The sequence below is a fragment of the Saccostrea cucullata genome, unplaced genomic scaffold (assembly GCF_032062105.1).
Source record: "Saccostrea cucullata isolate Sc308-1 unplaced genomic scaffold, CSIRO_AGI_Scuc_v1 ctg79, whole genome shotgun sequence".
In the NCBI taxonomy this organism is placed as follows: Eukaryota; Metazoa; Mollusca; class Bivalvia; order Ostreida; family Ostreidae; genus Saccostrea; species Saccostrea cuccullata.
The window spans coordinates 481800-505425 of NW_026935853.1; the positions used below are offsets into that span (position 1 = coordinate 481800).

General features: G+C 33.6%; 1 protein-coding gene across 1 annotated transcript; it reads right to left on the reverse strand.

Annotated features, from left to right (window-relative positions):
- Nucleotides 1-8520: 8520 nt before the first annotated feature.
- On the reverse strand, nucleotides 8521-23290 carry LOC134243945 (interferon-induced protein 44-like). Its single transcript, XM_062726180.1, has 7 exons — nucleotides 23269-23290; nucleotides 23144-23173; nucleotides 20992-21053; nucleotides 10236-10436; nucleotides 10008-10151; nucleotides 8979-9156; nucleotides 8521-8822 (listed from the first exon to the last, which is right to left on the reverse strand). Exons 1-7 carry the CDS (start codon nucleotides 23288-23290, stop codon nucleotides 8527-8529), a joined length of 933 nt encoding a protein of 310 aa, XP_062582164.1. The 3' UTR covers nucleotides 8521-8526.
- Between the last annotated feature and the right edge of the window lie 336 nt (nucleotides 23291-23626).

Consider the following 23626-nt stretch of genomic DNA (forward strand, 5'->3'; position numbering starts at 1 on the left):
AAAAATTAATTCCACATATTTATGATTAATACACTATACATTTGTGAATCATTCTATTGGGTCAAATATAACGGTATTGATATTTTATTCTTTTTAGTATGTACTTAAAGATATGCATAGTTTCTTTTTTTCCGCTAGAATAAGTATAGAATATGTTAGAAATTAACTTTATCTTGAAAAAATACACCAAGCTCTATGATAAACATGATGCCTTTTCTATCGTCAACTTCCCTTACTTATGCAGTAATATACCTTCATCACCTGCATACAGAATTTATACATGTATATCTCAGTTGATTCCATACGCAAGAGCATGTTCTACGCATGAACAATTTCTAAACCGAGATTTATTATTGACAAACAAGTTGATGAAACAAGAATATCAGCAGTCTCGTTTAAAGTCATCATTTTGTAAGTTCTTTGGTCGATACAATGACCTTGTCAGCAAATACAATTTATCAATGAGCCAAGTGCTGACTGACGTTTTTCATACTAATTGTTAGTCCATTATTTATACACTGAATTGACGACGGATTATTCTGTTATCTCCCGATCACGACAATGAACACACGGCGGGTGTGTCCGGTCAGCAGGGGATGCTCAATCCTCTATGGCATCTGATCCCACCTCTGATGTTTTAGAGGCCCGCGTTGGCTCTGCTCCTAATTTGTAATGTTTTATGGACTTTGATATGGAATACTGTTCGTTATCTCCATATATTCACCTAGCAATCTAGAGGTAATGTTATTAAAAAGATTGTGTTCTGGATATTGAAAAATCATGTTATAAAATATTCTAAGAGCTATATGTCTACTTATAATATATATATATTTATAAATGCTTAAAATTCCAATAAGGGAGAGAATGATGTGACCGCAAACATGAAGAACCAAAACTCTATGTAGACACTGTGGGGCATTATATTTTTAAATCATCATATCTAAAATATGGTAATGATATAACCGCTCAAGGTCCTTCTTTCTTTCAGGCTCAGTTTCATAAAAAATCATTATTGATCAGAAGTTAGCCATAAGATTTACTTTAAAAGGTTTGCGAGGTAAACAGTATCTTTGAAAAGGTCCTTGTCTGCACATTTAACATAGAAAAAAAAAGGAATTTTCTGTTATCTTAGACCAGTTGGTGCATATTGAATGTAAATTACTTACGTTTACTTAGTTTGGCAGAAAATTTATTTAACCCTCGTCATCATCAGGCAATGTAGAAACTTTTTACTCTGTACTCTTAGACCCTTGAATTTTACATGTAACTTTATGAAATGAACCAACCAAGAAAACCTTCATTCACTCCCTTTTAGATATAAATATTTCTTCCATATAAGTCTAAAATATTCTCCTTTTAATGATCTCGTAAACTTTCATGATCCTCCTGTTCCTATCTCTGATATTTTTAAAGGTCCATGTTTGCTCTGCGCCTATTTTGTTTTATTTCACTGGAATTTTGAGCATGGTTACTGTTTTTTGTCTTCATATTTAAACCGTGTATGACACTCACGGTAGCTCAGTGGATAGAGCGCTCGCTTCCTGATTGGCAGATTTTTAGTGCGACTGAACTAAGTCGATAAAAAAGGTAGCAACTGTTCTTTCGTCATGTACTCGGCACTCTGACGCGAAATTTGCGGGTCCTTCGGATGAGACCTTTAAAACCGAAGCCCGGTTGTCACGATAAAGATCCCTCATTACTCATTGACATGACCTGAGTGCCGATGAATTTAAAACCCTTCACTTCTTACCGATAAATAATCACGTCTCTATAAGTGAAAAATTCTCGAATATTCTGTCACGGCGGCTCAGTCGATAGAGCTCTCTCTCCATGATCGGAAGGCCGTGACTTCGAATCCTGGCCGGTAGCGAATATTCCTTCGCAAGGTGTTCTGCATTTTGAAGTTAGAAATTGTGGGTACTTCCGATGAAACATTAAAAACCAAGGCATTGGCAGGATAAAGGTCCCTCACTACTCAATAATCTTGAGAGTCAAGCGTACGTGTACATTTTCATTCCTTCGCCAGTTGAGTATATGGTGACATCTCTATATGAGTGAAACAATCTCGAGAGGGACGTAAAACAGCATACACTCATTTAATCCGTGTATGTAAACAGTCCCAAGTTGTTTCTGGTTGCTTTAATTTTCTAGACCTTTTTCTTATGGATTGTTTTAGCATTTTATTGAGCTGATTAAAGTTGATTAAACTAGAATATCGGTAGTCTTTTTAAAGTCATCATTTCATTAGTTCTATGATCGGTTAAATGACCTTGTCAGCAAATACAATTTATCATTGAGTCCAATGCTGACTGACGTTTTTCATTCATTTTGTTTATTCATTATTTTTACACTGAATTCACGACGGATTTTCCGTTATATTTCGATCATGACAAGGAGCACACCGCTGCTGTGACCGGTCGGCAAAGGATGTCACTTTTCCATGGCACAAGATCTCACCTCTGATGTTTTGAATGTCTGTGTTTGCTTTGCTCCTATTTTGTATTGTTTAATGGACTTTTGATCTTGAATACTGTTCGTTATTTACGTATATTTCATGCAAGGTTTATACAGAAATGATATAATGGCGATAATGCGGTCTTATAAGATTGTTTTTTTCTTTTTTTTAAAATATAATTTCATTACTTTCTTTAAATTTTACTTCTATGTGGATGAAGAAGGATATGGAGATAACGAACAATATTAAATATCAACGTCCATAAAACAATACAAAATAGAAGCAGAGCAAACACGGACCTCCGAAACATCAGAGATGGGATCAGGTGCCATGGAGTAGTGAGCATCCCCTGCTGACAGGTCACACCCGCCATGTGCTCCTTGTTATGATCAGGAAATAACGGAAAGATCCGTCGTCAATTCATTGTATAAATAAATGGACTAACAATGAGAATGAAAAATGTCAGTCAGCATTTGACTCAGTGATAAATTGTATTTGCTGACAAGGTCATTGTATCGACCAAAGAACTTGCGAAATGATGACTTTAAACGAGACTGTTCATATTCTTGTTTCATCATCTTGCTTGTCAATAATTTACCCCGTTTTAGAAATTGTTCATACGTAGGGCATGCTCTTGCGTATCGAATCAACTGAGATCTATATGCTCCATATGCAGGTGTTGAAGGGATATTGCCACATAAGTAAGGGAAGTTCACGATAGAAAAGTTAAAGTCATCACGTTTATCATGTAACTTGGTTGTTAGATTACCATTAACGTCTTTTTCAAGTCAAATATTCATGTATGAAACAGATGTGTCAGACTCTTATATCTTTTATCTCAAGCTCATCAGGATATATCGTATCGACGTAGGAATGGAAATTACCATCGTTAATTGACAATACGTCGTTGATATATCTAAATGTCGAGTTGAAGGCCACTGCAAGTGTTTTCTTCTTTTCACCCATAAGATTTTGCACAAATTCTGCTTCATATGAATATAAAAATAGGTCTGCTAATAACGGAGCGCAATTTGTGCCTATGGAAATTCAAATAGATTGTTGGAATACCTGGTCTCCAAAAACCACATAGATATTGTCAATCAGAAATTCAAGCATCTCTTTGATGTCAACTTCAGTGTACTTGCGTGTGCAATCGGATTGTGTTTTAACAAAATAATTTTGCAAATGACCAATGATCAGGTATGTAAATTTACGAGTTCCATTTTTATTGAAAAAGCAGATGTTTATGATATGTCAAAATGACTGGACTTTAACTTATCGTGGGGAATGGTTGTGTATAAAGTTGAAAAATCGTAAATTTTTAAGCTGTTGATTTGGGTAAAATCTTGTGATTTCAAATTGACTAAAAGTTCTTTGGAATTTTTTAGTATCCACATCTGATTCACACCACTTCTTGAATATATTGCTGCACAGTACTCCTGAAGTTTTTCCTTCACTACTGTCAATATCTTAGTGAGGATGGCCCGTCGTCTGGCGTAATTTTCAACAGAATCCATAATATTTATGAAATTCCGACGCCAGTTGAAGGATCAGGATTCCCTGTATTTAGGACCTTTCAAAATAAGTGATGTAAGGTCCTCATTATTAACTTTATTTACGTCATCTTTAACAACGTGTCCAGCAGGACTATAGTTATAGGGCGAAGAAGAACATGAACACGATGGAGGATTATGTTTCAGATACTCGGTATCCAGGCCATGTAAACGTTTTTTGTAATTGAAAAGTTTGGAAGCAATGTATATTTGTAGGAAATACATGGTGAAGTCTTTATATTGAAATATGGTGGAATGCAAGACTGGGCCCTTTTGTGATTAAGAATATTACTTATATTAACCGCGTCAATTCCTGTATTGACATATTGAAATTTAAGGAAAAGACGGATTGTTTTATCTGCAGTTTCTTCCGCAAAACGTGCGGGTTTATAAAGTCCATGATTTGCAATATCCATAATCACAGATCCGAGCCTACATTCTGGTGTCAAAGAATAAAAATTTGGACTTTCCTTGGCCTTTTCAAGAAGACTATTTAAAAGTTTCAAAGGGACAGAGTAAAGTTTGGTGCGAATATGATGTAGACCTAACTCTTGATTTGCATAAGGTAGTAATGAATCAAAAGAGACGTCGTGTATTGAAGGTTTATTGTACGACCGATGCCCGTGACTACGCTTACGTCTCTGTGTATGGTTAAAAAGTCCCATGAACTCATGAACAAACGAAGATTAGTAGGGTATGAGTTTTCTGTTTTTGTTTTTATATATTTTTGCTTTCTTTTCTTAAATGTTTTGGCATTCAAAAAGTGTGCGATTGTTGATTTCATACTAATTTCTCGATTTAAATATACATAATTTGATCAATGCTATTTTGGGCATTCTCCTAGACTGGAGGGTTCATGATTTTTAGGAATCTACATGTCTATATCTTAATTATCACACAAAATAAGATATGTACTCAAGCAGGTGGCTTCGCGTATTTTCTTCTCTCTTTTATCTGCCATATGAACTCACGTATGGTATTACAAAAATCCTTGTCTTTTGGCCCTGTTTACAATTTGCATTTGTAAAAAAGATTGATAAAATCGATCAGTGTATGCTATCTTAACATCTTTCACCCAAAGAAACTCAACATATTTTTTTTCGTAGTGATCCATTGATTTTTCTTATCAAAGACTCAATTGTTTAAACACTTAAAGTAAAAAAAAACAACATCATGTGTAATAACTATACCTCTGAGTAAGGGACACTTGAATCTAATTATCCTTCTTTAAATGAGACTTAAGAACTAGGATATCATACCAAACGATTATCCTAAAACTCTGTTTAAATGTATGAAAAATTTAAATCTACAAAATTCCTGTGTTATCTTAAGGATAACTTTTCTTTTGCTAAAAGATTACTCTGTGTCTTTTCAATGCTAAAAGAATACTCTGTGTATGGGCATGCATATTTCACTTTAGAAGTCAATTGTGGAAGTAGACGTACGTTTAAGCTTTGAATAACACGAAACGACTGCAAACAGTTTTAACTTAAGGTTCTTTTTTCATAACTAAAACATAAAATAACTTATTATTGACCATGCAGTATGGGTAAAATCAGTCGTACCTTGCATTCACATTGCCAAAAATTTCAGTAAACACAGAATCTGTAACAGAAATTGTCTTAATCTATTTTTTATTTTCTGTGATTTTATTAAAATCTCATTTTTGACTTTATCAAATCGGAATCTTCGAACCAAACATCACCAGGAATATGATTTGTTAAATTTTTAATTGAATTCATGTTTTTGGGGGGTCATACTTCGTTTGATAATTATTAAATAACTATTTCATTAAGGAGATGATGCATTCATTTCTTTTAACATTGATTATCATGTAGAAGAATTAATTTATTTTAGAAATTAAAATATACTAATCAAAATTTCTAAGTCCCCACTTAAGTTTTTGTTTTACACTGCTTTTATAATAAATAATTCAGACAGTATAAATTGAAAACTATACAAGATTAAATGAAGCAAAATATTTTTTCACTTTAAAATTTAATTATATTGAAGGACTTTAACACAAAATGCAGAGGAGTGAAGGTACCCTAGAATTAAAAATTCGCAACGTTCAATACTGTTTCTATCCTCCGTGCAAACGAATTAAGATCAAGACAATTGCTTCTCAAAGAGTTTAAACAATTAAAGAAAAATCTTTTTGGAAGGTTATTCCATGCATGAACTAGTTCGTCCTCTATATTTCCGCCAGATTCTGCGGCTGGAAAAGCGCTCAATCTCTGGTCCATCTTGTCCCCTTCATGTTCTATTGGGTTGAGATGTGGATGACATTGAAGCTTACCGAAATTGTTTGTACCCAATTATTAATCCTACAGTACATAAGGTCTTCTTAAACGCATTCCCCACCTTTCCAGTTTGTTTCTAATAATCTGGATAATTCAGGAGACTTGAATTAATTTTTAATGAGTGCAGAGCAATTGCACGTGCAGATAGGTTCCTTCCTCAATAGTTAGTAATTCTAATGTAGTAGCCCTGTTGATGTGTCGTTGCAGTACGTGTTTAAGCTTTGACCATGGGTACTTCCGGTTCCGGTTTGAGTGAATTTCCGGATAAACTCTAAGGGGGTTAGGTGGTATTTCTTGAAAATCTAGCAATTTTTAATGATTATAAGGAATACAATAAGCTTTGTGCATCTTCCTGACGGTATTTTAAACGGTTTTACATAAAATAAACAAATACAAACGAAGGAAATACAACTTTCCTTTACTACCATCAGCTTGGACCATGGCAACTTCACTTGCACATTGTCGTCCGTACATACACGGCATTTTAAAAAAAGCTTTTTTCTGTTTTTCCTAAACAACTAAACATGGAGAACACATGGCAATTTAAATAAATGGAAGATACACCCGAAAACATATGAAACTTGCACTTCATGCTTTTTAACAAAAAGGGTCATGGATGAGTAATTACACATTCGATTTCAATTTTATTTGGTCGTAACAGGCAATCGTCGAAAAATTTAGTCAAAATTGTGAACAACTAGTTAATTAATGTTAAGGTTTTTAAATACTTAAAATGATAAAAGTGGGGACTTAGAAATTTTGACAAGTATATATTTATAAATAAAGTATAATGTGTCTATTTTTGATTTACTAATATGTTTTTCAATTAGAATTAAAAATACCACTGCTTTCAAATTTGAAAATATTGTGTTCCCTGCACATTGTGTTTTTTTTTTAAAAAAAATGATTAAAAGAGCAAAGGCCATATAAAGCCATTTTTGGCCCTGTGAATTTCCGAAATATCAAAACTGCTAGGTATGGTTGACAATGCAGTATTTATCCGTAGGACCCTTGGTGTCCACGTATCTATTGAGCATGACGTAATCTTCTCTCTAGTCAACGCATTATGACGTCAGGAAATACGTCATTTTCACAATATCCTGTAAATTTTGTTAAAATTGGCCAAACGTTGAAGTAAACTTTCAATATTTCATAAAGAACACAACCTTAGATCCAAAATATGTAATTACATAACGAAAGAGCTTTCTCCGAAGATTATAATATATGACTGTTTAAAATTTTGATCGAGGGCTGTGCATTTTTACAAAGACTGTTTTCCAATACCAAATTTTCAAAAGGTAATTTTGAAAATGAAAGCACTGTCTCTTCTTTATTTTGATACGTGAAAATGGACAGCGATTGACAGTCAATTAATTGATATAAGAACAGGACCCTTTTATGCAAAAAAATGACCCTAGTTCTTTTTTCTGGTCGGTTTGATGCTTGCCATGAAAAATGTTGAATTATATATAAGCTTTTCATACCGAAAAGTTTTTATTTTTATTATTATTATTTTATTTTTATTTATTTTTTTTTTTTTTGAAAAAATGATTCAGACTGATTTCAAACGAATTATTAATTAATATTTTTAATTTTTTTTTATATTTAATTAATTTATTTTCTACCTCAATCAAATCTTTATGCATCCTTTAACAATGAACTTGTTTAAAACTTGCATAATTTTTCGTAATGCTATTAAAACGTATTGTTTACAGCCGACTGATACTATTTAATATATATATATGATTTATTCAAGAGATTTTTTCGATTTTTCAGAATCAAACATCAAATTAACAACCTCTGCTAAAAATAAAATAAGTAAAACGAGGATAATTTACCTGATATGCCTAGGAAAAAAAATAGACGTGAATTTGGGGAAAAAAAAATCACAAAAACACCTTTTGTTTGTATTTCAAGTACATACTTTATCTCTGAAGAACGTGAAGCGTTATTCTCACCAATGAAACTATACATATATCAATAATTTTAAATAAATGATACATCTTTTAATTTTATGAATTCGTCCAATCATCAAATTTAGTCCAATATTTAATCTTGTAAAATTGCATTGTTTCACAACAGACAATATATAAGGTCGAATAACATTAACAAATATATGTCTTTTATTTTCAGACATTTATAAAGTTTTCTGTCTTATCTGACATATTTGGTACATTTTTTGCCAAGTGAAAATCTTCTTAATATTTATTTCTAATCAATCATAAAAATCTTCAGGTGCACTGCTTGTGTCTTGTCTCTGCAAAAAGTCGTTGGCTCTGTCCATCATCATTTTAAGATTTGACAATGCTAATACATCTTTCTTAGGATCAGGGTTAGTCTCATCATGGTAATTGGACATCGGCAAGACATTCATGTCAGGAAGTTGCATGAAATCAGCAACGACTTTAAACTTCCTATATACCTCTTCACTTCTGAAGATCTGAGAAATGTCATCCGACAACGATGCCCGGAGCCTGTCGACCTTGTTCATCAAAACAAGCTGTGGTACATCTAATAAAACATACATTGACTGTGCAATCGTGACGTATTTATGAATTAATTTCATTGTTCATCTTTACTGAAGAAAAGTTTAAGTTTATCTATAATTTAAAATAGTCAAGAGATTATGTATTACGGGAAATGTAAAAGTTAAGAGAAAACACTCACTTAATGGTGCCAATAGTTCTCGCATTCTTTTGAAAATCTCCACAGCCGATTCATCAGCCAACGCTGACTGTGGATTGTCAGCGTTAACAACGTATATGAGACAATGGATCCTGTCCCCTATATTTGGCTGAGATCGATATTTTGCATGGTCACTTTGTATTGATGCAACTGGGTTTATCTATAATTGTAACAAAAATAGTGTCAACCATTAAGCTTTAGGGAGGCTAGGGGGTCAACAAATTAACCATCAGATATAACAGAACGTTTAGATGTGATATTTTTACCGTTCAACTATTATTGGCAAAGAAAATTCTAAAATTTGACAATTTTTGTATATATATATATATATATATATATATATATATATATATATATATATATATATATATATATATATATATTGATCATCTAAATGCGATCAATGTGGTTTAAAAAATGGCCATAACCACCCAGCCCTATTAAAATGATGAAGAGTGCAAAAATGATTTTGAGGACACTGGCCTCTGGATTCACCAGATGAAGTGCCTAAAAGGAGTAAAAGGAGTAAGCAATCTCTGTCAAACAGTCACACACGCCGTGAACCGTCTGTATTAATCAAAAGACCATATGTCATAATTTACTGACCACTGTAATACTGTTGGGCGAGTATTGGACCATAAAAAATATCCTCTTAACAGAACATGTATGGTAACACTATGCCATTGTATTGCCAAACGTAATGTTATCAGCTTAACTAACTGATGGATTTATTTTAGAATTCCAACTTCCCAGAAAATATAATGAAAAGGAATTGGTTAACGCTGGAACAATAAAAGAATTCCAAATGGTTGGATACAAGAGAGATTACCGTGGTAACAAACGTTACAGTTCATTTGGTCAAACGTTCTCTACCTGACCTCATCTATCGGCCAGCTGAGCAAACTTCCCCAACATAGTCATACGACCTGTGAAATTTTACATCTGAAAATAAAAAATTTGCCAAAAAACCGATATAAGTATAATTTGATGCTCAGGAAAATTTATTTGTACCTGATATCCACTTTTGACATGGCCTATAACCATTAATTGAATATCCTCTGGCGTCACTCCACTTACATTGTGCAGACCACGACAATCAAATATTCTTAGTGGCAATATTTTGTCATCCTTTGTAAATAATGGGTGGGTCTCAAACTACAACATTCTTAATGTAAAAATCATTGTATTTCATGTTAAATAAATTCATATCAAATACCTTGTGCATGTAAAAATACATACAGTTGAGGTAACACTGCCTCCAGATGGCTTATAGACTGCTAGCGGAGCCAGAACTCTTTTTTCATCCTTGAGGGCTGTAGCACATGTATTGAAAAATGAGGTTTTTCCAGAAGCAGCTTGGCCAAGTAACATACAGTTTAGATATTTCACTCCGCCCTTAATCCGAAAATTAGACACTTCAGCTAATAATTCGTCTTTTTCCTGAAAAACAAAAAACAAAAACAAAACAAAGATATAATGCCAAGATAGCAAAACATTTGTCTCGCGAAAATTTTAAGAGGTAGTATTCTATGTTGTTTGATGTCTGGGGACAAAACAAGAGCATTATGAATTAAATATAAGGAGGATAATAACAGTAATTAAGCTCAGTAAACCTTCAAACAATACAAATTTGGTGCAGAGCAACCGCAGACTTGCAAAATATCAAAGGTGGGATCAGGTGCCACGGAAAAGGGAGCCCCTGCCGATCGGTCATACCCATCGTGTGGTCGCGCTCGTGATGCAGTGGTTAGACGGTCTGCTCTAGAGTCGCGAAGAAAGGAGTTGATCCTTATGTCGAGGGTTCGAATGCCATTGTGAGACTTGGATACCGTTCCTTCGGATGAGACTGTTTAAATTGAGGTACCGTGTCGCAGTAAATGCTGGCACAAAAAAGACCCATCAATGCTCAATGCCCCTGATTGCCTAGTATAGGACAAAATTTGCATCTCTCCACTGACAAGTGATGGCGCCTCCATATGAGTGAAAATTTCTCGAGAGGAACGTTAAACAACATACAAACACACAAACATACCCACCGTGTATGCCTTGTCATGATCAAGATATCTAGAAATAACGTGAAAAAATCGTCGACAATTCATTGTGAAAATATTTCTTATGTAGTTTACTTCCATGAGAAAAATATTGAAACTACGAACAGTATACAAGTAACAGTGCGGAAACTCTCTAATATCTAACTTTTACTACATTTGGAAAGCGTTCAGGCTAAATAGTCAAAATAAAATTTCCTCATTAACAATGGAAACAAGTACTCTTTTTATGGAAGACGAAGATGATGAACAGTTAGAAAGCTCAAACGGTTTTTGAACCAATACAAATTGTATGGACCTACAAAATATAAGAGAGGATATCAGGTGCACACCTATTTTACCAACATACCTCTTTTAATGTCTAACACAAATGCTTAATATTTCATAATATATGATTTGATAAACAGCGATCAATCGCATAAATCCAGTAAAAATTAATAGCGGAAAAAAAATCAAGAGCGAGCACTATGATTTATTCGAAATAACTACCCAAGAACTTATTATGTATGAGAACAATGGTCAATGGTTTTTCAAAATTGTAAACAAGCAAACCCCTTTATTCCTGCAATATTTAGTTCAACATAGAAACTCTGCATACAGTATGTTTTATAATAGCAGATATTCAAAATTATTACTTCTATGATTATTATTACCATTTTTTTACTTATCATTATATGCACATAATATGCGTTCAGGGTAAAATTCATAGCGAAAGTGTGAGAAAAGAAAAATCCTTTAAATAGAGGTCTGAATAGGGCGTGCATGTTAAATCAAACTCTACAATTATTTCAAAACCAGGCTGAAGATAGCAGCCAATAACAGGAGCCACTAAGCCCGTAGAAGCTAGCAGCCAATAAGGAAATTCATCAAAGAACTGAGAGTACCTAGACGCATTGCTGTTTTTGTACCTAATTTCAGCCAATTAAAGAAAAAAAAAATGGATATTTAATGCAACAAATAATTAAATAATAAATCAGACACTCGGAGGCAGTAAGGCTCACCTGCATAAAAAATATTCTTTTTAAAACTTAAAAAATCAGAAATAAATTATTTTATCATATCATAATCAACTTGACCAAACAAGCACCAGGAAACTCCTCCCGGGAAGAATTTCAACTCTTTCAAGGACCTCAAGAATACGAAAGGGCTAATAAGCTAACCTGATATTTGGTTACTCTAACGATTTTAAATTACCGAAAGATGGCACGAGTGTAAACTCCATGTACGTTGAAGTAGCTGTCAAGCAATATTATTGGGAAAACTTAATAGATCTATAAAACTATTATTTACAGCAATCAGTAATTAGTGGCTTGGTGCCACAAGGTGGTTCCAAAAGCATTTTTAATATTACAGGCAGATATTATACGCCTAATCTTTGAAGTGTTCACCAAATGATTACCGGGGCAGGGGAGAGGGGCTCTAGGGCTATTATTTACCACTTTCAAAATGGGGCTGTAGTAACACCACCAAGTGGTGCCAAGTGCGTGGGGCATATTTCAAGCATTCATTTGTCCTCCATTTCTGGGAACCTGAACAATCTATCACTGGGGATGGGTTAAGGGTCTTAGGGGGTATCCCCTCTCAAGGTTTCAAAGGGTCCCAGGGGCTGGAAAGGGCCTGTTGGCTAACCTGAACTTTGATGTTTTAATCATTGTATATTATGAAACTGGAAAAGGGCAGCTATTATACGCCTTATCTTTGAAGTGTTCACCAAATGATTACCGGGGCAAGGGAGAAGGGCCCCAGGGCTATTATTTCCCACTTTCAAAATGGGGCTGTAGTGGCACCACCAAGTGGTATCAAGTGCGTGGGGATATTTCAAGTATTCATTTGTCCTCCATTTCTGGGAAACTGAACCATCTATCACTGGGGATCGGTTAAGGGTCTTAGAGGGCATCCCCTGTCAAAGTTTCAAAGGGTCCCAGGGGCTTGGAAAGGCCGGTTAGCGAACTTGAATTTTGATGTTTTTCAGCATTGTATATTATGAAACTGGAAAAGGGCAGCTATTATACGCCTTATCTTTGAAGTGTTCACCAAATGATTACCGGGGCAAGGGAGAGGGGCCCTCTGTCCTCCAGTAGTGATCACTCTACTTAGAAATGCTTATCGAATTAGTTTAACAAATTCTGTCAAACTGAACGCGACATTTGTCGTAAATTTTTAAACAAAGTAAGGACATGGCAGTTCGATTGTATCCTAGGCATTAAATAATGAATTCTATTTGTTCAAAGTTTAAACCAATCCAAATAATTTTTTTACAGAAAACCTGCAATTTTATTATACATTAATCGTGTTTCTCAAAAATATTCAGGACGGATTACTATCTTGTTCAACCAGGAAGTTAGAACTCGTGTCCTTGTGGCTAGGGCGCATGCCTTTCAAGCAAAGAGTTGTGAGTTCGATATCGGCTGGGTGCATTTTTATTTTTATTTTTTATTTTTTCTTCAACCCAAATGACATGAAAACACTTAAAAAGGTCTAAAGGCCCCAGGAACAATAAGGTTACCAGTATTCTCTTTTTCTCTTTTTTCACTTCAATGGAATATATGTGCTTATGTATAAATATTATATATTGTTACTTTAAGCTAAAAATATGTTTTTTTAACTTTGTTGCCACAGGGCGCATATTGTTTGACAAACACAATATTTGCATATGTTTTTATATTTTATATATTGTTTAGAAGTTTACATCATAAGTTAAACGTTTGAAAATTTTCGATGTTAAAAGTATGAGACCCTCACAGAATCTTTATTACATATTGCAAATTGCTTATGACAAAACTTATCTTTATGTACCACTAAATTTGACCTTTTTACCTTGACCTTGGAGTTTGACCCACTTTTACACAAAAATTCTAAACTTTTTCTTTGAACATATATTTTGAACAGTAGATACCAGGACATTTATACTTCACAAATGCATTTTTTGTTGAAATACCTTTGATTTGAAAATAATAAGATTGACTTTTTGATCTTGACCTTAGAGTTTGACCTACTTTTAAAACCAAACCTCGATCCTTTTAAAGGGTTAGGTCTAGTGTTTTCATTCTTTAGTCCTTCTGACAAGACCTTTCATTTGATAGCAGATGTTGACCCTTTGACCTTGACCTTGGAGTTTGACCTACTTTTAATTTTTTTAACCTTGTCCATAAGTTCTAAACGGTAAAGGCTAAAGCTTTCATACTTTACTTATGTATTCTATGTGACAAGGCATTTCATGTGATACCAGTTACCTTGAACTTTGGACCTTGATCATGGAGATTTTTGTACTTATGAGCAAGATGCGTTTGTGAAACACAATGCTCCTGCCGGCAACAAACCTTAAAAAAACATATTTTTAGCAATTAGGTTCAGTCAAGGTCACAAGGTTATTTATCTTGGTGTCATTTGAAAGAACTTGGTAAGTGAAGTATGCATACCAAATATGAAGTTTCTATCTCTCATTGTTCCAAACAAGCTATATGTAGCATATTGGGCATAGTCAAGGTCACAAGATCATTGTCCTTGGTGTCATGTGAAAGGGCTTCATTAGTGAAGTATACATGCCAAATATTAGGTCTCTATCTTTCTTTGTTCAAACGTTATGGCGAAGGTTAATATTTGCCGACAAAAAATCTATATTTAACGTATACACTGTAGGTCACAATCAAGGTCACAAGGTCATTGTTCATGTTGCCATTTAAGAGAGCTTAATTAGTGGTGTATGCATACCAAACATACAGTCTCAACCATTCATGGTTCAAAAGTTATGGCGAAGGTTGAAGTTTGCAGACAGACAAACAGATAAACAGACAGACAGACAGGACAAAACAATATACGCAAAGGATCTTTTGATGCGGGTGCATAAAAACTTTAATCTTGGCCATAACTTTTGAACACGAAGGGCTAGTGATATCATACTTCACTTATGTAATCCTTGTGAAAAGACCCTTAATTGGATACCATGAACTTTGACCTTGGACCTTCGAGTTTGACCTACTTTTAAAAAGTAAACCTTGACTAGTCCTTCTAAAGGGTTAGACCTATTGCTTTCATACTTTATATATGTAATCCTTATGACAAGACCTTTGATTTGATAGCAAGACCTTTGATTTTGGAGTTTGACCTACTTTTTAAAATTTTTAACCTTCTCCATAACTTCTGAACGGTTAGGACTAAGGTTCCCATACTTTACATATGATTTTTTTGTGGCAAGACCTTTCACTGGATATCAATGATCTTGACCTTGAGGATTTACCTACTTATGAAAAACTTTAACCTTGGCCTACTTTCATATTTCACAATTGTGTTTTAGTGAGAATATCCTACTTTTGGTTACCAATATATTAAATTTGCATTTAAGAAAAGTTTAATCTTTGCCATGTTGCCATACGGGGGAATAAGAGTTTCACAAACACATCTTGTTTTACTTTGTGATCCGATACATATTTTAGGTTTCCCATAGCAAAGCATTGACATTGCCATTACATTCATATGGGAGGCGGGGCTATCATTTAACGAGCTCATTGCTCACAGTACCTCTAGTTAATTACTGTGATCAATAGCATATTTTTGCTTTGATAATGTCATCACAAAGAGGTTCCTATAATCGGAGGTAGTGCTTTTCATTAATTTGGGTCATACTCAAGTATATCGTGCGTTAATTATAATTGTATAATTAATTATAGTTATATAATTATGTCCATACGTCTGTCTGTCTGTTCAGAAAATTGTAATGGATTCAAATTGTTACCATATTCCAACCTAAGATTGTTGCAAAATTGGACTAGGCAGGAATAAATTATTCATCCTTATCAAAACAACAAGAAACACACTAGAAGTTAGATGAAAAAATACATGTTTGTGAAACACCGATGCCCCCGTATGGCAACATAGCGAAGGTAAAGCTGATCTCAAATGCAGATCAAATATGTTTGTACCTTTAAAAGTAAGGCCTTTTCACAAGAAATACAAATGTGAAATATAGAACTCTAGCACCACCTGTTCAAGGGTTATAACCAAGGTTAACATTTTTAAAGGTTGGACAAAACCCGGGGTCAAGGTCAAATGATCAAGGTTGTTGGTTTCTAAAAAAAAAAGTCCTTGTCTCAAAGATTACATATGGGAAGTATGAAAGCGCTGGCCCTTATCGTTGTTAAGTTATGGCCAAGGTTAAAATAAAAAGTAGGTCAAACTCCAAGGTCAAGGTCAACTGGTAAAAAATTCGTTATATTCAATGAAAGGCCTTGTCACAAGGATTAAATACGAGTGTAAATTATGAAAACCCTAGCACTTATTATTCAAAAGTTATAGCCAAGGTTAAAATTATTTCATAAGTACAGACATTTCCAAGATCAAAATATCAATGCTGTTGGTATCAAATGAAAGGTCTTTCCACAAAGAATACATATGTGAAGTATAATTGTTCGGTATTTACTGTTCAAAAGATATTTTCAAAGTAAAAGTTTAGAATTTTTGTGTAAAAGTGGGTCAAACTCCATGGTCAAGGTCAAAAGGTCAAATTTGGTGGTACACTAAGAAAGGTCTTGTCACAAGGAGATCACACGTGAAATATGAAAGTCATAGCTCCATTCAATCAAAAGTTAAGAACATGGTTAAAGTTTTTGCGGACAAACAGACAAACAGACAGACGGACGGACACGACAACAACTACATACACCCAAAACTTAGTTTACGAAGAGGTGTAAAATGGCAATATGTAATAATGATTCTGTGAAGGTCTCATACTTTTAACATAGAAATTTTGCACTTTATAGAGGTAATGAGATTTTTCAAACGTTAAACTTAAAATGTGAACTTGAAAATAATATTATATAATATAATATGTATACATATGCAAATATTTTCCATTAAATTGAAAAATATCACCCCCCCCCCCCCCCCCCCCCCCCCAAAAAAGAAAAAAAACAAGATGTGTTTGTGAAACTCTGATGCCCCAGTATGACAACATAGTAAAAATTAAACTTTTCTTAAATACAAATTTAATAAATTGGTACCTAAAGTAGTGTCTCCTAAATGGAAATACAACTGTGAAACATGAAATCCCTATCACCATCTGTTCCAAATTATGACCAGGCTAAAGTTTTTTTCATAAGTACAGAAATCTTCAAGATCAAGGTCAGAAGGTCAAGGTTATTGGTATCCAATGAAAGTTATTTCCCCAAAGAACGCATGTGTGAAGTCTAAATGCCCTTACCCTAACCATTCAAAAGTTATGGCCAAGGGTAAAAAGATTTTGAAAGTAGGTTAAACTCCAAGATTAAGATCAGAAGGTCAAGTTATTGGTATTAAATGAAAGGTCTTGTCACAAAAATTACATATGTGAAGTATGAAAGCACTAGCCCTTATTCTTGAAAAGGTATTGCCAAGGTTAATATTTTTTCAAAAGTCTGGAAATCTGTAAGGTCAAGGTCAAAAGGTCAAGGTTATTGGTATCCAATAAAAGGACTTGCCACAAAGAATACATTTATTAAATATGGAAGCCCTAGCCCTAACCGCTAAAAAGTTATTGTCAAGGTTTGTGTTTTTTAATAGTCTCGAAATCTCCAAGCTCAGGGTCTGAAGGTCAAAGTAATTGATATCCAATGAAAGGCCTTTCCACAAAGAATACATATGCGAAGAATAGAAGCTCTAGCCCTAACCGTTCAAAAGTTTTGGCCAAGGTTTAAAAAAAATTGAAAGTAGGTCAAGCTCTAAGGTCAAGGTCAAAGCTCTTGAAATCAAATGAAAGGTATTGTCACAAGAATTAAATATGTAAAGTATGAAAGCACTAGCTCTAACCCTTTAAAAGATATGGTCAATGTTTGTTTTTTAAAGGTAGGTCAAACTCCAAGATCAAGGTCAAAGGTCTTGATATCAAATGAAAGGTCTTCTCACAAGAATTAAAAATGTAAAGTATGAAAGCACTAGCTCTAACCCTTTAAAAGATATGGTCAATGTTTTTTTTAAGTAGGTCAAACTCCAAGGTCAAGGCCAAAGGGTCAAAAGTCTTAATATGCAATGAAGCGTCTTCTTACAAGGATTGCATATGTAAAGTATGAAAGCTCTATCCCTTACCGTTTAAAAGTTATTGCCAAGGTTAAAGTTTTCATTAGTACGTAAATTTCCAAGGTCGAGGTCAAAAGGTCAAGGTTGGTGGTATCCAATGAAAGGTCTTGTCACAAAGAATATATATGTGAAGTATAAAAGTCCTAGTATCTACTATTCAAAACTTATACCCAAAGTAAAAATTAAAATTTTTTGTGTTAAAGTGGGTCAAACTCTAAGGTCAGGGTCAAAAGGTCAAATTTAGTGGTACCCAAAGAAAGGTCTTGTCACAAGAAATACACATGTGAAATATGAAAGTCATAGCTCCACTTAATCAAAAGTTATGGGCAAGGTTAAAGTTTTTGCGGACAAACAGGCAAACAGAGAGACAGACAGACAGACGGACACGACAAAAACTATATACCCCCGAAACTTCGTTTAAGGGGGCATAGAAAAGAAAATACTAGTAATCATATGATGTAAAGTTGTAAATAATATTTAGTAAAATATTTCTACATAAGCAAATATTTCCCATTTTAGTGAACAAAAGTCCAGGCTTGTGCATAAAAAAAAGTTACTGGAGCCTTTCCACCTTTTAAACTGTTTATGTCATTTGGTTGAAGAAAAAAAGAAAAAAAATCAAAAAAAAAAGAGAATAAAAATGCACCCAAGCGGTATCGAACTGACAACTCTTTGCTTGAAAGGCATACGCTTTAGGCATTACGTCACGAGTTCCAACTTCCTGGTTGAACAAGACAGTAGTCCGTACTAAATAGTTTTGAGAAACACGATTGGTGTTTAATAAAATTGCAGATTTTCTGTAAAAACAAATTATTTGGATTGGTTTCAACGTTAAACAAATCAAGTTATTTATTCAAAGCCTAAGATACAATATAACTGCCGTGTCGTTATTTTTTTTTTAAATTTACGACGAATGTCGCGTTCAGTTTAACAAAATATGTTGAACTACTAGGTGATTTCTATGTTGAGTGGTCAATACTGGATGACAGAGGACCCCTGTCCCTTGCCCCGGTAATCATTTGGTGAACACTTCAAAGATAAGGCGTATAATAGCTGCCCTTTTCCAGTTTCATAATATACATGTACAATGCTGAAAAACATCAAAGTTCAGGTTAGCCAACAGGCCCTTTCCTGTCTCTGGGACCCTTTGAAACCTTGACAGGGGATACCCTCTAAGACCCTTAACCCATTCCCAGTGATAAATTGTTCAGGTTCCCAGAAATGGAGGACAAATGAATGCTTGAAATATGCCCCACGTACTTGGCACCACTTAGTGGTGCCCCTACAGCCCATTTTGAAGGTGGGAAATAATAGCCCTAGGGCCCCTGTCCGTTGCCCCGGTAATCATTTGGTGAACACTTCAAAGATAAAGTGTATAATAGCTGCCCTTTTCCAGATTCATTATATACAATGCTGAAAAACATCAAAGTTCAGGTTAGCCTTTCCAGCGCCTGGGACCCTTTGAAACCTTGACAGGGGATACCCCCTAAGACCCTTAATCCATTCCCAGTGATAGATTGTTCAGGTTCTCAGAAATGGAGGACAAATGAATGCTTGAAATATGCCCCACGCACTTGGCACCACTTGGTGGTGCCCCTACAGTCCTATTTTGAAGGTGGGAAATAATAGCCCTAGGGCCCCTGTCCCTTGCCCCGGTAAGCATTGGTGAACACTTCAAAGATAAAGCGTATAATATCTGCCTGTAATATTAAAAGATGCTTTTGGAACCACCTTGTGGCACCAAGCCATTAATTACATGTACTGATTGCTGTAAATAATAGTAATAATAATATAGATCCATTAAGTTGTCCCAGTAATATTGTTTGATAGCTACTTCAACGTACATGTAGTTTACACTCGTGCCATCTTTCGGTAATATAAAATCGATAGAGTAACCAAATATCAGGTTAGCTTATTAGCTCTTTCGTATTCTTGAGGTCCTTGAAACAGTTGAAAAGGAATATTTCCTGCATGGAGTAGTTAACCATTTCCTAGTGCTTGTTTGGTCAAGTTGATTATGATTATGATAAAATAATTTATTTCTTATTTTTTAAGTTTTAAAAAGGTTTTAAAAGAATGATTTTTTATGCAGGTGAGCCTTACTTCCTCCGAGTGTCTGATTTATTATTTAATTAATTGTTGCATTAATTATCCATTTTTTTTTTCTTTAATTGGCTGAAATAAAGTATAAAAACAGCATTGCGTGTAAGTACTCTCTATTCTTTGATGAATTTCCTTATTGGTTGCTAGCTTCTATGGGCTTAGTGACTGCTGTTATTGGATGTAAAAATGTATGTTCTTATACCTAATTATAAATATTTTATAAAACGCGTTATCTGATTGGTTCTAGATTATGACGTGACGTAACAGGGCCATAAAAATTCACATACCCCTGTCGTCGGCATGCTCTACCATCATATCGCATGGCTGGCCTGGTCCCCTGTCTCATCCTTGCCTAGTGACGCCGAGTATATGAAGCATAACAGAGACTGGGAACAAGGATAATCGCATAGCCCACCTCATATTCTACTTGGGCGAAGCTCTCGGAGAATATGATTTTTCTTGGCTAAATAAATCTTCGTATGTCCCTCACAATCATGCAAAAATATTATATAATCCAAAGAATTTTAATATTTTAACAAGTGCACGTGTCTTCACAAAAATTGAAGTATACTTGTTAAAATACTAGAAGTTGGTATTTCTTAATCCAGTATTTTTTTTTTATTACCTATATCAATTTTTTTATCTACTTATTTCTATAGACATTTGAGAACAAATATAAAATTTCAAGAGAATAACGATTTTCTATTAAGTGCATACATTTCCAAAAACAGATATGTCGTCTGACCTTTTTTTTGTTTGTTTGTTTGATTTTGTTGTTAAAGATCTATTGTACTTACCCGCCAGTCAAAGTTTCTCCAAGGTCTTGTTCTCAGAGGTGGTGGACCTTCGTCACGTTTAACTGTATATAAAAAAAAATCATGTAATGTGAATTTTACACCCAAGAAACGTAATGTGCTTTTGCAATTGTTTTTTTTATTTTTATTTTTTTTATTTTATTTTTTTATTTTTTTTTTTGTTGAGATATTGAACTAGGGGATGACACTTTTAGTTTGAAAAGAAACAAACAATAAACAACAGTTGGCATTACCCTATACACAAAATCGCGGTAGAATTAATTTAATGCAACCTAACTATAATTAAATAATGGTACTTTAACAGAGATTTTGCATAATATTTAAAATTTCAATAAATATAACAGTAAATAAATGGAACTAATGTTACTGGTATTTTGAAATTATTGCCAACTTCCAAGATTTTCTTGGATTTTCTGTTTAATTTGCTTACTCGGATTGGTCAATAACATGAAGTCAGGAGAGTTCAAAAGGTGTGATATCACCAGATTAATAATGGCAAACCCCCATCAAACCTAGTCTATTCTGGCAAAGGTTTAAGTGGATCAAAAGTCATAGACTCTGGAAGCTGGTATGTAGGTGGTTTTCATCGAATTTCTTGCATGAATTTCTCTTACAACTCACTCCATGTTAAGAATTTGAATCAATTAATTAAATAAGGGAGCAGTGAAATCACCATACACATAACTTCAATTAACCAATCATCAAAGGCAGTGCAATTTTAGCTTTTTTATATAATACGTATGGTCAAATATAGGCAACTTCATGACCAATGAACCAAATAAATTTCTAACTTTTTGAACTTCATACCCATTCAATAGAAATTAAAAGAAGAATTAAAACCTTATCAATAAGCAAAGGAATTTAAAAAGTAAACTTGACTGTATGTATTTTAAACTTTACATTTAAGACTCACATGTTGAAATTCAAATTATGGAAAATATGAGGGTTGTCCATAAAGTTCGTGGACAAATGCTATAATTTTCTTAATTAAGTCCTAGCAATCGTATACAATAATATTTTATATCTACCATAGAATAGTAAAAAAATAAAACAATATATTCTTTTCAGCAAATGTAATATGTGTAAATACTTAGTTGCACGGGTCAGTCGGACATAAAGCAAAATTCATTATGACGTCAAACATTTGGATTTTAAATTTTTAACACATTTTCATGAACACAACCTACATTTCTTTATTATGCCACTCTGTCAATAGCTAGCAATTATTTTTATGTATATATTATACATGTAATTGATTTAATTTTTAAAATTCAAAACAATTCAACTTTATTTACAGAGTCATCAAAATCATCAGTTCGGACACATAGGCTACACAATCTAGTCCAACAATGTCATGAATAGAAATACATGTAACCATTCTCATAAAAAAACATGTATTTTAGACTTCTTGTCTTTTAGTTTTCACATAACGTTGAAAAATCGTTCATACCAATCTCATATCAATAAACTAAATATATTTCAGTAATTTTGAGTTGTTTGAACAAATATTTTGCCTCTGACTTCCTTTCAACCGTTTTAAAACAAAATTTTATGACTGAGCGCTGTGCCGTTCGGACAGCCAACGTCGCGTTTTCTATCAAGTTTTGAAACATAATCCTTAGGATTTTTGGTCTAGTATTTTCACTGCTTATATAGTAAGCGAAACTTAAGATATCAGAAAATGATTTTAGTCTCTTTAATTGTGTTACATGTAATTTTGTGTCAAGCTTTGACTTGTTTTATTTAGAAAAATATCAGTTTAATCCAAGCACATTATTTTGAAGCTTATTGCATTTTAACCTTAGTCTGTGAGCACACCTTTAAAGACAGACCCCGTTTAAATAAAATTAGGTTTATCAATAAAAATATTATAATATGGTTTATGAAAGAAATATTTTAACATAAAATAAATATATATAGAACCATTCATTTTTTAGACATCCCTCGTAGTTCCAAATTTCTCTAAAAACACAACATTCATGATGCATTCGTGAGAAAACTGATTAACACAACGCAGATGAATTTATTATCGTTACTGTATTAAGGTCTACTGTAAAATCTAAAAAAAATCAGAATTATAATATATAGATCATGCATAAAAATGAAGATTGTAAACAAGTTTTAAAAAACTCACCTTCGTATTCAGGCTGAGTATTTTCAGCTCCTGGAAGGATAATTATCTATTTACTTTTTATTCTATGAAATATAATATCACAGATTATTCTTATTATCACATCGGTCAAGATAACATAACATTACCAGTAGAGAGTAGATTTCCCATCTTTCGGCGTAGATATAATTTTCTAGAAAATAAAATTGTATTGTTTTTCATATACTAAGTATACAAGAAAAATATATACATTTGAAATTCATTCCCGGACCTTTTTGTTTATAATTAAAGATTTTTTAAGTGGATACCTATTATCCGTACATTAATTTACACTATCCTTATCTACAAAATGTTTTTTCTGCGTTTATATGCTATCTGGGCTTTTAAATAGAAAGAAATTTGAACTCTAATTTCATTGGTTGAGAATACTTATTACAAAACCTATTTATTCTGGAGAATTCATTGCGGCCACTATTTGCGCTTGAGAAGGCGGATACAAATGTGCTT